The sequence below is a fragment of the Cricetulus griseus genome (genome assembly GCF_003668045.3).
Source record: "Cricetulus griseus strain 17A/GY chromosome 1 unlocalized genomic scaffold, alternate assembly CriGri-PICRH-1.0 chr1_1, whole genome shotgun sequence".
NCBI classification, from domain to species: Eukaryota; Metazoa; Chordata; class Mammalia; order Rodentia; family Cricetidae; genus Cricetulus; species Cricetulus griseus.
Window position 1 is genome coordinate 221,810,015 of NW_023276807.1, and position 15,023 is coordinate 221,825,037.

The following is a 15,023-nucleotide window of genomic DNA, read 5'->3' on the forward strand; positions in this document are numbered from 1 at the left end:
GCCAGGAGAGGGCAGGCTCTCAAAAATTCATAAGCCTAGCAACTGGCCAAATTGGGCCCCAGAAATCACTGTGTTGGTCTGGAAGCCATTTGGGGGACAAGCTAAATGAGTAGCCATGAACGATTTCTTCTGGAGCTTGTACCAAGTCACCAACCAGTGAAAACACCCCACAGCCCTTATTGATCCATGTGGATCACACAGAGAAGTAGGAATAGCTGTCTAGGCCAAACTAGATAGAGAGAGACAGGAGGGAGGGGAGCACCAGAGAGGAGGGGGAAAGCAGATAAATGAGGATACACAAGGAAAGATACACAAGAAGGTTTCCAAGACAAGAAGGAAGATAGGAATCCCTTGGCAATGTTCACTTCAGATCAGGCAAAGTTTGCCATCCAAGTCGGTGCTCTGCTTTTCAGCTCTATTTGCTGAGTTAACTCCTAAACAGAAAGCATGAAGTATGATTAGCCAAGCTCGTATAGCTCAGCAGGTGACAATGGAGCTGCTTATTCATAATGTATAAGGTCTCCGTGGAACATCCCTGAGGGAAAGTGCTGGAAACTACACTTAGTGAATTAGTTTCCAGGGCTCGGCTCAGGAGAGCCAGCTTCAGGCAGAAGGCACCCACAGTATACGGGCAGGGAGGAACTTTCGGTGAGTGAACCGTGTCCTGCACAAGGCTCCTTCTGTCCTCCAGTAGAAATCCCCACCCAAGATGGAGGGAAGACACTTTGCACAATAGCATTTCCCAGAGGGGTTCTATAGCCAGTGAAAAGTGATGTAACCTATGTGTTTAAGTAGTTTGTTTACACAGAATCATACTGAAAATTCAACTTATAGAGAGGGCCTGCCCACATGGCCTTGGCTTTAAATAGATACAAACAAGGTCACAGACATGGAACAAAGGGAGGAAACTAGAGCTCTCTGCTCTGTTGGGCTGCAATTAGGTTAATGCTGGAACATGATAAAAGTGGCCCAGTTGGCATGAGGGTCGGAAAAAGAGGCGCCTCAGTGAGTAGGCTCCTTCCTTCCACCTGCCCACAGTTTGTCCAAAAGGCCCACATGGCTCACCCTTCTTCCGTGCCTGGGCGATGACGTCAGCCGCACTCTTGCTCATCACTTTGGTGACATACAGGGGGCAGTTGGTCTGATTGGCAATGGTGATGGAGCGGTTAACAGCTTCAGCCTCGACCTATGGGAGGGCAGACAAGCATGAAAACCCGGGCCACCCTCAGGCTCATCTTTGTCCTCATCCACCAACAGAGACAGATGGATCCCCCAAGATTCTTTCCCAAGTGGCACCCAATACATAGATCCTCGGGCCCCACCTAGACCCACACTAGTAACTCTGGAACAGAACCTAGCCAAGTGGGTTGTAACCACCATGTGTGATCATTGGCAGGAAAGAAGACATTCTGAAGAGATACTTGTGTCACTCCCTTTAGTTATCAAACCACTGAAACAATGGCCCCTAAGAAATTAGAATTTCCTGAGGAGAATTTCATGATGGAGAAGGAAATGACTGAAGCTGGGTGCCTGCCAGAAGAGGACTTGTCTCCAGGAAAGACAATTCATTCAGTTCTGGCCTGACAGAACACCTTTCAGGACAGCCACAGCCAAGACAACGATGGGTGGGAGGGACCACGCCATGATCTGGGCTGCCTGGCTATGCACACTTCTTGCCTTCTATTTAAAAGCTGTCATCACTTAATTCTTTTTAGCTATGTGTCAGTCTCTGTGTGGGTCTATGCACATGAGTCTGGTGCCCATGGAGACCAGGGGCTTTGGATCTATCCAAAGCCCAGGCAGTTGTGAGCTGCCTGACGTGTGTGCTGAGACCCAAATTCAGGTCCTTTGCGCCAAATTCAGGTCTTCTGCACTCTTGGCTGCTGAGCCGTATCTCCAGGTCATTGAAGTTCCAGGCTGGCCAGGAACTCGTGATCCTGCCTCCTCGACTCTTCATCATAGCCCATCAAGTGTGCCACCACAATCAGCAGCCTGCTGTTTAAACCTAAACTTTGTGTCAGGCCTCTGAAGACCGGTTTAAGTATCTCTCTGTTCCTCTTCCTAATGTGACTGACTACACTAAACCATCTCCTTTCTCTACTGTTTGCCAATGGCTTATTTCTCTAATTCGCCTATAGAGGATGAATAGTCAAGCCAAACTTGTCAGGGCTGCCAGCGCCCAGGCGTTGTCCCTAACCCTGGTAACAATTTCATTTGCTCACGTTTGACAAGCACCATACATTCACAGACCCTGACTGACCTCAATGTGGCTATTCATTCTACTCTCAAGGTCCTGAGTGAGGACATTCAATGTTTGTGACTCTGGAGCTGAGTCTGCCAGATACTTGTGAGCCCAGCCAGCCTCACCCACAAAACAAAACAAGCTTCACAGGGCTTCGGAGTGAAGTAGGCAGTAGCATGTTCACCCAGAGCGTGACTGGTTAGTCACAGCCTGGTACCACCTCCAGCACAGATGATAACCACACAAATCAACCATCTGGCTCTTTATATCCGATCCTCAGGGAATGGAATTTCAGATCCCATGTCATGACTGCTGAACACCCAACCAGGAAAGTCACCTTGTATGGAGGTCCATGTTATGTACAGCAATGTGTGTTCACCACAAAAGACAAAACCTACTCAAAGCAGATTCCAAAAGACCACTACCAAATCCTAAGGTGTCGCTGAGGTGTAAACTCTAGTAAGTGAGAAGGGGGTGAGGAGTGGTGGTCTTATTTTTTCTCTACCCACCATGCCCCACTCCTAACATCCTCAAAGCACAGCTGGTACCCACTAGATGCTCAAAACTCATTGCTGCACAAACAAATGGCTTCATCTTACTAATGTCACTTTAAAAGCCAGCCTGTCACTTCTCACAGGAAAGAGCTGCACTCTTCAATGAGTTGTCTTGGCTAGTCCTGCTTCCATGGGAGCATGGCAAGGCTCTGGTCTGACACTGCTCTAAGTGCTCATTCCAGCAAGGGAGACCAAGCCTCACTCACACTCAGCTTCTGGGTATCAACTATGTGAAGAGAGTCTACAAATCTACAGGAAAGCAAACGCTTGCTTCAAAAACACTCCCCAAACACTCAGATGTTTCCCATTCCAGGGATGGCTGAAGGGAGCCTCCCTCTTGCTCCCTGGCCTCCTCCCCCTCCCTGGAGCCTCCTGCTGGGCTGCCAGCTCAGAAGTCTGTAGTGTGAAGTGTGAATGAAAGGGACTCAAAGATGCTCAACACTTCACAGGGATGCCAGAAACAGCCCTATTGATGTCCCAGCACAGACCCTTCACAAAGGGTCACACACACTATAAATAATGACTGGAGCTCCAGGCCTGCCCTCAGTAAAACAGGGGTGTGCAATAGCTCTAATTAAAAGGCCAAATTGGACCGGCTTTCACTAAAACTAGTGAAGAAAAATCCTGGTCCCAGGGATCTGTCTGGATTTGCATACACACTGTGAATGGAATTTAGACTCCATCTGGCCCCATAGAGTGGCCTAAAATTGGAGAGAGGCCAAACTAAAATGCTAGCTCTCTGGATGAAGAGGGTATTTAAACCTCCTCACTCTCCATCGTCCAATCAGAACACTCCAGTCGCTGATCTGCAGCAGATACTGTTGTATGTGCACTGAGGCCTGACAAAAATCCCCTTAAATCTTGTGGAAAGGATATAACCGCTTAAAATGAAACCTCTTCTCATCAAGGAGATCTCGGATATCTGGAAGGTTATCTATGTGATTTCGTAGATAAAGCAGCACGAACACCACGGTGAAATGAAGTATCCAGAGACCCATAGCAGAGTCTAGATAGGCATTCTCTGGACAGCACCTCCCACCTTGGCAGCCTACACAACTCAGTCACATATCCTGAGGTCTAGCTGGGACGGTCACTCTGTGATGGCTTCACTGTACACATCCGAGTGTCTACTTTCTTCACAGGCCCCAGATTCTGACAGCTATCCCTTGCTGGGAGCCAGTCACATCCTAGCCTATATAAATATTTCCTGTCTGCCTCTCTGTCACCAGCTCGTTGACATTCCCTCTCAGAAAGGACCATGCCCCTCTCAGCTCACTGCCACACAGGGCCAGGCACTGTTGTGATCAGAATACATGCTGCTCACTCTGTACCTACCACCTCAGACAGGCGATCCCTAGAGTCCTACATTCTTACCAGTTTCCCCTGTTGCATCTTCTTAGCTAAAAGCCAGGGGAAATCCTACTGAGCTGCCCACATGGCAGGCTGCAAAGAGAAGCATGCAGTACCAGGAAGGCATTCTGAGAAGCTCAAATGCAAGCTGGCCATCATGGCACTGGTGAGGCAGAGATCCTGACACCACAGAAAAGTTAAGTCATTGTTTAATGGTGTGTCCTATGTGCTGGCGGTTTCTTCCTGAGTGGGCTGTACTGCAAGCCCACTCAGAATGGCTCCATGTTTGATTCTCTGTGCTGTGTTGTCACCTCAGTTTAACACACAACAGACTGAGCTTGGCAATCTGAACTGTCATCAGTCTGAAGGAACATCAAGAGGGAAGGGCCTGGAATCCTAACTCTATTCTGACAGACCACCCCCACCCCCCTTCTTCTAAAGTCCCTACATCTGGCTTCACCTCACAGGACTGTCGCGGGGTGAAACTACTCAGGGCATTATCAAGCTCAGAGGCTGGCATAAGTTCGCACCTCCAAAACAGCTGGAAGACCTACTCCCACCATGGTATGCTCTCAGCCCTGCTGGCCCTCGGGGGATGTTTGTAACTGGCCCCCGGCACTTTGCAATTCTATACGGCAATGGCCAAAAAGAAGCCCCCTATGCTGAGTTACATATAAACAAACGGTGCTCCCTGATAGCCATCTCCTTCTGGTAGACTCATGGGCATCCTTCCTGTTTCCGTGCTTTGTTCTGGCAAGCTCTGGGATCTGGTGACCCCACTTACCAAACATCCCCCTCTGATCTGTTTCTGGAAGGCACACTTTAAATATTGAGCCTCCATCCGGCCAGGTCCCTGAAGGTCTCCTCTTAACCTCTAACACATCTTACAATCCAGAATGTTCCTTGTAGAACTCCCCATCATCCTCTTCCCTCAGAGTTGTCAGACGGCATTAGACTGACCTTTACCCTTACTGAAGGACTAGACTCTGTGTGGTGGTTTGAGAAGAAAAAAAGGACCCAAAGGGAGTGAGTGCCACTATTTGGAGGTGCAGCCTTGGAGGAAGTGTGCCACTTGGGGGTGGGCTTTGAAGCCTCTTTTGCTCAAGCTTCCCTCTGTGTGACTTTTAGTCGACTTCCTGTTGCCTGGATGATGTAGCACTCTCAGCTCCAGCTCCATATCTGCCTGCAACGCCACCATGCTCCCTGTCATGATGACAATGGACTGAACCTCTGAAACTGTAAGTGAGCCACCACAATTAAACGTCTTCTTTATAAGAGTCGCTGTGGCCATGGTGTCTCTTCACGGCAATGAAAACACTAAACTCACACACTCTGTAAAGTACTGTAAGGTGAAAACTCTAGTAGGGAAAACTCCCATTTCCTACAACATGATGCCTGCAGCCTCTGACTTACAAGTCCCACGGTCCAGTGTGGTAATTTTGTGCTTCACAGCATGGGCTAGTCCCGCTCACAGTCTTCAATGGTTCTGTCCACTAGGCCCCACCGAGTGCTGCAGTAGGTGAAGTCTCCTCGTGTGTGTTTAAGAGATGTAAAAGAGCTTTGCCATTCCATCCTAAGTTTGGGGGCCTGGTGGTATTGCTAGTGGGTATGCGCATGCGCGCACATGCACACACGTTTCTTGGAAAGACCAGTGTGCAGCCAAAAAGCCCCACTTTCAACAGGTACTGGAGGAGGGGGGCGGGGTGTAAAAGACATCACGTCACACATCCCACTCCCAGGTGTTCACCTCCTCTGGTCGGCTCAGCACATGTCCCTCAGGGCCTGTGATGCCCAGATCCAGGATCCTCTGCTGTTCCTGTAATGTGCAAAAAAAAAAAAAAAAGCCAAGTGGTCAGGGGACATGGATCTCAGGTGGCTGATGGCTGGCTAGAGACCTGGGCAAAAAGTAGTCCAGCGGGAAGTATAGTGGGCCCTGTTAGATATACAGTGTCACCCCAGACCTCAGAAACAGAAGGGGTCTCGACACTAATCCCAGTCCCACTTAAACAGGACAGATCCACTAGAGCTGTGGTTCTCAACCTGTGGGTCTGGACCCCTTTGGGGGGTCACTGGATATCCTGCATATCAGATATTTACATTACGATTCATAACAGTAGCAAAATTACAGTTATAAAGTAGCAATGAAATAATTTTACGGTTGGGGTCAGCACAACATGAGGGTCACAGCATTAGGAAGATAGAGAACTTTCCCTGGGAAAGCTGAAAATAGAGGCCCTCCTGGCCCACAGCGTAGTATGCAATGATGCCCAAGTGTGAGCAGGGTGTTTGACTCCATCCAGAACAGCTACATTGCAGTGCCAAGAGAAAGGGCCTTTCTAGAATAGGAGCAGCCACGTGCCCTAAGAACACTAGCAGGAGATCACTAACAGAACCCCAGCAACAGAACACCAGGTCCTCTGGATTCCCACACTGGTGACCCTGGCATTCAGCTTCCAAAGCTGTCCTGTATTCTTGAGCTTGCTTTTGGAGAGATGAAGAAAATGTGAGAGGAAGAGTCCCATACCTCTGCAATGATGTCACCATTCTCTGCGTGGACTTGAGCTATGGCACCGATATCCCGGATCACGCTCAGTACTTCATAGATCTGAGGAAGAGGAGGGTGAGCTCAGAGACTAGAATTTGAATCTTCCAGGTCAAAGGAAATCCCCTTGGTGGGGGAGAAACTGCACCCAGGCTGCTCTGGTAGGCCAGGCTTAGCAATACGCTCAAGGGGACTGCTTCTGGCCACTGCCATTCACAGAGGCAGCCCAACCAAAAGGACAGGAGTGAGGTGTGAGAAGCAGGGGATGTCAGCTCTGCACACGTGTGATGAGGGACTCTCAGTACTACCTCCAGGACACAGGGTATCCTAAGTAGAGGTTACAAGGTTGGATTCTAGAGTCTGGTGGAGAATGACCCCATCAAAGGCCAATTCCATCAAAAATCAAATCTGTCAGCCATGTCCCGTTAATCTGTGGGTGAGCTGTACACACAGGGAGAATGCTTCCCCAGATGGCAGGGGTGACCAGACTAAACAGAATGCAGGAGGCTATTCAGAAAACCTGGCTTTCTTACCTGGGAATCTGTCAGCTGGAATCGATCTTTGAAAGCCATGTACACGAGGAAGGAGTTTACCCCTAGCGACAGACAAAGAAGAGAAGCAGATAGTGAGTTTTAATAGATAAACCCAAACCAAACAATCTGTACATAAGACAGTGATGGCTGTCATAGGTGTGTGCCTGTGCATATCTGTGTGGGAGAGAAAAAGAGATGGAGACACCGTAAGAACAACGAAGCAACTGTGCAGTAACACACCTGTCATCCCAGATACTCAGGAAGCTTAATTAAGGGGATCACGCTTTCACGGCCTGACTGAGCTTCAGTGGAAGCTCAAGGCAGTGTAGGAAGCTTAGAGAGACCCTGTCTCAAAAAGCAAAGACTACACAGGGCTGGCACACAGCTCAGCAGTGGAGTGCTTGGCTGGCACTCCAGCTCTTCAGCATCAAAGAGTTAAAAAGGAAAAAGCATGACAGAGACAGACAGACAGACAGACAGACAGACAGACAGACAGACAGACAGAATGACAAAGCAAATGGGAATCTCAGAGTAGGATTTCTGCACACTGTTTTCAGGGTTCTTATGATTTTCCTGTTTGGGAACTTTTAAAGTCCATCGAAATTAAAACCTGCGATGTGGATACACTCTTCACAGCAGCATAACTCACAACAAGCAGAAGGTGGAACCACCCACCCAACCCTACCACCAGGTGAGCATCAGTGGGTGAACAGACACAAAATGAGGTCCCTGTATAAGCTGGAACACCATTAAGTCTTATAAAGGAAATTTAGCTGTATGGGATAATGGTGATGAACACAGAAGCCATCCTCCTGAGTGAAATACACCAGTTACAAACGATAGGTGCTGTAAAAAACACGTGCAGGAGGGACAGAGCAGTCAGTGCCATGGAGAGGCAAAACCCCACGTGCATGAGGGTCACAGAGCAATCAGTATCACAGAGGGCAGGATGGGGTTACCTGGGCTGGAGGAAGGGGCCAGGGATTCCGGAGACAGATTTTCATTTTAGCAAGAGGAAGCATTCTAGAGGTGGTGACGGTTTGGGGAATTTTTCTATTACATTTATTTGTGTGTGTATGCATGGGTGTGCTTGTGCCACAGCATGCAAACGGAGGCAGAGGACAACCTGTGGGAAGTCAGTTCTCTCCTTCCACCATGTGTGCCCTGGGAATCAAATCCAGGTCATCAAACTTGGCAGCCGGTGCCTTTACCCACCTCAGAGGCCCATTTGGATGGATTTGAAGCAAGGTGAAAGCTGAGTGAGTCCACTCAGTGCACACTTAGGAGTGATTCAAACTGTGCATCTTGAGCTGGAGACACAGCTCAGAGGTTAAGAGCACTGACTGCTCTTCTAGAGGATCCAGGTTTGGTTCCCAGCACCAACATGGTGGCTCATAACTGTCTGTAACTCCAGTCCCAGGAGAACAAATGGCCTCTTCTTGTTTCTGCAGGCACAAGGCACTCACATGGTGCACAGACACACATGCAAGCAAAAAACTCATGCACAAAGTAAAATAAATGAATAATTTTTTAAAAAATAGTCTATAATTTATCACTTTTTAAAAAGCTTTCTTAAAACTGGTATATTCTGACTGTGACAAGAAAGTGAATTACAAACTTCTGACTATAAAAATTGTCTTTTCTTTGGCAAGCCATGATAGTTTTTAAGAAACATTAAAAAAAAAATAAGAAAAAAAATCCATTAGTTTGGCAAGCAGCTGTCCATCCTAGCATCTTGGAGTTCTTGCCTCCCGAGGCACCAGACCAAATATCCCTGTCCAAGAACCATCACAATCCTAAACAATCGTCTTGACAACCTCAGAGCCTTGGAGCTTAATTCAAACCACCTGGGGATGCTGGAAGCTGCCTGAACTAAAGGCCTCTGGGCATCCCAGTTTTTCACTCCACACCAGGCAACAGTTGCCAAGCAACCTGCCTAGCCTGATTTAGGATAGACTGACCCTAAGAATTGGAAGTTAAAATCCGGCGACATCTGTGTAGTCTCAAGAAGTTAGAACAGTCCTAGCTGGAAGCCAGAAATGCCAGAAGTGTGCTTGGAGGCTCACTGGTTCCGAAATGACTTTAGGGCCACCTCTTCAGAGGTAGGGAAAAACATTACAGTAGCATTGAATGGCCATCAAGGGAAAGCTGTTGCCTCCTAGCTGAAAAAAATGAGATCTACTTCTGGATGGAGATGAATCACTGTCTCCTCTCTTAAGAGGGAATCACCTGGCCAAGGCACTGCCCTTCTGAAAGGCAGGTTCACCTTAAGTCATGCCCTGCCCCTCCAAAAAAAAAGAAGAAAGAAAAAGAAAAGGGAGGAATAATTATCTTTTAAAGAGGTAATGAACTTTCCATCCTAGAATTCCAGCTCCCTCAGAGAAACATAACTTTTCCACTTCTTCTTTCTATCCCCTTTCAAAGCCTGCCTTCTCTAACACCATGGGCTTCGCTGCTTTTCCAGCTCTCCTCCCCGCCTCATGGCTGAGCGGCTACCATACAGCTTAACCCAAACAGCATGATCTTTTCTCTCTTTTCTTTCTCCCTCCCTCCTCCAGGCAACTTAACTACCTTTGGGCTTTTTCCTATTAAAATGGTCCTTGAGTGTCAAAAAAAAAAAAAAAGAAATAAGAATTTGCAGGGATGGGGGTTGGCTGGGTGGTTACCTCCATGCTAGGAAGATACTTAAAGGACATCTTAGTCCGATATTCACAGAACAGGTGAGTCAAGGTTTACATGAATTGCCTAACAGCACACAGCTAGTCTGTGGACAAGCTGGCTTCCCATCCCCGAGCCTTTTATATGGAATCTGTAGATGCTTTTCCTATCAGCTTCCACCTTTTCACTCACAGCACATATTGTTTCTGACTCTGAATCACTAAGAACAAAACAATTAGTAGCACTTCCCACAAATCAAACCCCCATGATATCAAAGAATGACTCCTAGGACCGAATCCACAGCCAAGCTGAAGGGGGCCCAGGAAAACCATGTGGTTCATCTCTACCACCTGAGCTCCCCAAGTCTCCCATGGACAGGAGTCCTGGGGCACCTTGAGGTACATGAAGACTCCTCTGGCCTCCCTGAGAACCCTTCCTCCCATTCCCTGGGAGTCTCTGAAGCAGAAAGGGCCCTTCAGCTTGTCCCAGCCTCATTCTTGCAAGTTTGTGTGACAAGTCTACCCCCAAACTCCAAAGACAAACCTACTGCCTCACTGGGCCTTGGAGGGCCAATCACTTCTTGAGACCACATCCCTCAAGCCTGTGGGATGCTGTTGCACAAGAAGGCACCCCAGGGGGAAGCCATACTGTCTTATTCATACAGGCTCATGCCCCTACACTGGACCAGGGCCCCTGCAATCACCATAAGCTGTAGGCTAGAGCCCCCATTGCTCGCTGGAGGAAGGCTTTGAGTTAGAATAAAGCATTTGCTATGGAGTCTCAAGACCTACCGTGGTCCTTCACCAGAGCTTCCATCTCCTCCTGGATGCCCTTGTGCCACTCAGTGATGTCCACGTGCAGAGAATAGTCACAGCAGGACTTGCTGTCAGCCCACTCCCTCCATTGATCAAAGGCAGCCAGTAGGCTTGTCCCAGGTTCAGGAACAACATGGTCAACTGGAAAGGAACAGACATTTGTCGTCATCATTGGAGACTCGTGAGAAGGTGTTTACCCACTTGAACCCTGAACCGAGCCTCCTGGGTTCCCACTGGAGACAGTGTCTCTCCAACAATGTCTTGGAATGCACTTAAGCCAGCTGAGTACCCAACAGGGAGAAACTGCAGACAAGTGAAACCGTGCATGAACTATTCAGATCCCATTTATCAAATCTAAGTCCGAGTCCCGGGGCACATTCTGAGGACAATGAGTCCTTATGGACAATGGCAGTGTCACAGGGCCAGCTAGAGGAGCCAAACCCTTCTTTGTGTCACTAGCTGCCATGAGACGCCCCAGTAGACAGCCAGGCTTCGGAGAGGCTGGAGTGGGGCCATGTACGATAGGCCTTTGCAAACCAGCAAGCAGCCCCACTCATCCCTGGCCACTCAGGTTTCCATGGTGTAATTCCACTCCGTAATTTAAGGGCAATCTTTCATCTTAAGAGTTTAAATCATTTTGAAGCTGAGCTTGCTGTCATATTATTACTAAGGCAGGCTGATATTTAGGACAAAGAGCATGAACTTAGGCTGCTCAGTTTGTCCCCTGGCTCCACTAGTTTCCCACAGGTACCCCGGGTACACGGCTCTGCTGCCCTAAGTCTCAATACTGCTTCTAAAGGGGATTGTATTATCTACAGACTTTGTTGTGAAGATAACACACAGACAGAATGTCTGTCAACCTTACAACACTCCTTGATTTTAATCCTCCAGTGCCTTTCTCATGAACTGAAAATATAGTTTGAAGTCCACAACAAGCTCTGTAAGAGCCTGGCTGACCTCCACAGCAGGACCCTGTGCCGTCTCTTACTTGCCCTCTATCTCCAGATGAACAGGCCATCTTTCAGTTGCTACATCAGGCTGCTTCCTTTCACCCCAGGGCCTTTGCACATGCCATTATCTCTCATAGGTTCCCTGGAGAGCTCTTGCCTGGCTTCCTTGATGACATGAGGTTTTCTGGAACTATTATCACTCATCTTCGGCACACACACACAAAACAAAGCACTAAGATTCCAAATGAAATTAGTTGTCCAAGGCTCAGGACTCTGGACTCCTACAGCAATGAGTTATTTTTCCAATATGGAATATTAAATTTCCCATGCCCAGGATCAAATCAGATGCCAACTACATTGTGACTGGCTTAAATTGGCTTCATACATATCAGAGATATGATCACCAGATACAGCAGTTACCCCTGCCTGATGATTATGAATTACATGCATGTATTGAATGTCACACTGCCCCCTGTAAGCCAATATCATTACTAGATGGCAGTTCAAATAAATGTATTTTGAAACACACTTCTAAGTTCTTTTGACAGAATTCTTTTTTTCCCCCCAACGCTTTCTCACTGGGGACTTCTCAAGTACCAGCTCAAAAAACTGGGCTATATAATAACATCAGGGTTCCGCAGCTATCAAGTATCATGAACATGATGTCAGCTGATGAGGACTTTGGCAAAATGCTACTACCCTATGAACTCTGTCAAGACAGTTCCAATTTTCTTCCTAATCTCTGCTCTCACTTCCACCCTACTGTCCCACCAACAACGAAAGTATCACTTTGTTAGCAACAAGCATTCTGGACTGTCTGTGGCTATAGCCTGCCTCGCCCCTCACTCTCCTGCATCCCACGCTCCCAGGCAGCCAGACAGACCTTGGAATACCCTTTATCCTCAGCTGCAGCCCAGTGAGCATCAGCCAGGAAGGGCAGACTCCAGCATCTCCCCAGAGCCCAGCTAGATCTAATCTTAGAAGGTGTCTCCAGTCTCCATCACACTCTCTGTCCCCAACATGGTTGTCACCCATGGCCACCCTGTGGGTTTCTTACTCCTTTGACTCACTCACCTGTTCCTGCCCACCCCATGCTCCCAGGCAGTGTCCCCCCACAGAAATCCTCTCTCTCTGTGTGCTTCACCAAACAGCATCTCCTCATCAAGCTCATGAGACTGCCACTGTCTTAGCTACACTGCCATCTGCAATAGCTTCTCAGTGACACATACACAAATATACTCACACTCACTCAGAGACACACACATTCACACATATACTCACAGAGACACACAGAGACACACACGCACTCACAGATCCTCACTCACAGACACACTGACAGACACACACAAAGACACGGACACACATACACTCACATGTACCTTCATGCGCGCGCGCACGCGCGCGCGCGCGCACACACACACACACACACACACACACACACACACACACACACACCACAAAGCATAAGCTCCTCAGAGCAGGGACAGTGTTTAGATACAGGAAGAGCTCAGTGAATGTCCTATGTAATCACTTTTTGGTACTCACATCTCACCTTTGAATCAGTGGAGAAAGCAAATGGTTTCAAGTGTACCCTCAGTATCTGCCAGCATCATTCTAGGACACCCCTAGGATGACAAAATTTCACAGACACCTAAATCCCTTGCATAAATTTCAGCATAGTATGTGCACACAGCCAGCTACATCCATCTGCATACTTTTTCGGGGAGGCTGAGAATTGATCCCCCGATCTCAGCATGCTGCAGCTGGGCTCCACTCCAGGCCCCCTCCATACACCTAAAGCCTCTCTATATTGCTTGCTTGCAGGACTCGAAGCAGTCCCACATGGCACTCCGCCTGTGTGAACCTGGTATTCCTACTTGCATTGAGGCAAATTTCAACTGCGCATTTTGTAACTTTCCAGAAATTTTTTTCCAAACATTTTTATTTGCGGCTTGGCTGAACCCAGAATTAATTGAATCCACAGATGCAGAATCTTTGGGTCCAACAGGTCAACTGTGCTCTCCTGGTAACAGGGTCAGCTTTCCTACTGAACCCATAGGCTGCTCTGGAGACCCTCCTGCCCCGCCCTGCTGGACAAGGAATGTTCCTCCCACCAGACAGCATGGGACACGAAGGAAAACTGCCTTCTTCAAGGCTGATTTTTCTAAAATAGAGGCAGTTTTAGGTAAAGTTAATATTACATCTACTCAGTTACCACCCCCTCCCTCAAATCAACCACCTCAACTTGCCAGCATTCATCTTCTTTTCTACAAGCTGTATTTTATTCTATTTCCTTAGCTATAGTCTATCTATCTCCTCCCCGACAGTGTTTAAATGGCTTTAACAAGATAACCAAGCCAGTCCTGGACAGCACACCTGCAATCCCAGCATGCAGCAGTTAGAGGCAGGAGGAACTTGACGAGTTTGAGGCCAGCCTGGGCTACATAGTGAATAAGTCAGCCTGAGACATTGAGTGATACCCTGTCTAAGAAAAACAAGTGAATGACAATAAAAACCTTAAAATACAAGGTTTGAAGATTCCATCAAACAAAAACAGGAAAAATAGATGACAGGTAGGAAGGGAAAAATGGGGGGGGGAGACAAAATGAAATCAAGAAGAAGGTTGTATGCTGCACGTTTATGCGTGTGTGCGTGTGTGCGAAGACATATATAAATGCATGCATCATTGTGTGTTCATGTGTGCAGACCTGTGTAAGTACTTTGTTAGTGTCCATGCATGTTTACACCTATGCACAGGCATACATGCATGCATGTTTGCACCTTCGTGTGTTCAAATCAGCAGCTAAACAACGGTTTGAAAGCCTCACACATCTGCTAGACTTCAAGTTAGGCTCTCAGGCCCATATCCAGGAGGCCTGACATCCAGCAGATATCCTTCCTGAGGGATCAACAAGGCAAATCAGTTCTCATAGTGCTCAACCCACTGAGTATAATGATTATTTTAAATATCTTACTATTGGATTGGATGAAATAGTTTATATAGACACACTGGATGTTCTGATTTGCCCATTACAGAGAATAAAGACTAAGTTCTCAAAGCCCTGCCCCTACACTGGCATTCTTTCATCCTATTTATCCTGTCAATAGTAAACATGGTCGCTTTGAGATACTCTTCTTTTAGATATATTTATTTTTACTTTATGTGTAGGGGTATTTTGCCTGCCATGGAAGTCTATGCACCATGTGCAAGCCTGGTGCCCACAGAGGCCAGAAGAGGTCACCGGATTCTCTGGAACTGGAGTTACAGGTGGTCGAGTCACCATGTGGGTGACTGGGAACCAAACCTGAGTCCTCTGGAAGAGCAGCCAGTGCTCTTTAACCACTGAGCCATCTCTCCGGTCTCTGTGATACCTTTTAA

General features: G+C 47.7%; 1 protein-coding gene across 2 annotated transcripts in view; it reads right to left on the reverse strand.

Moving 5' to 3' along the window:
* Window positions 1–15,023, reverse strand: part of Dpysl2 (dihydropyrimidinase like 2) — a 100,569-nt gene that overhangs the window by 18,223 nt on the left and 67,323 nt on the right. For both annotated transcript variants that reach the window (XM_035452280.1, XM_027390275.2), the window contains exons 4-8: window positions 10,671–10,835; window positions 7,222–7,283; window positions 6,671–6,751; window positions 5,894–5,962; window positions 1,066–1,186 (exon numbers count right to left, since the gene is read on the reverse strand). In XM_035452280.1, coding sequence (XP_035308171.1) covers window positions 1,066–1,186; window positions 5,894–5,962; window positions 6,671–6,751; window positions 7,222–7,283; window positions 10,671–10,835 — 498 coding nt within the window. The remainder of the gene's footprint in view (window positions 1–1,065; window positions 1,187–5,893; window positions 5,963–6,670; window positions 6,752–7,221; window positions 7,284–10,670; window positions 10,836–15,023) is intronic.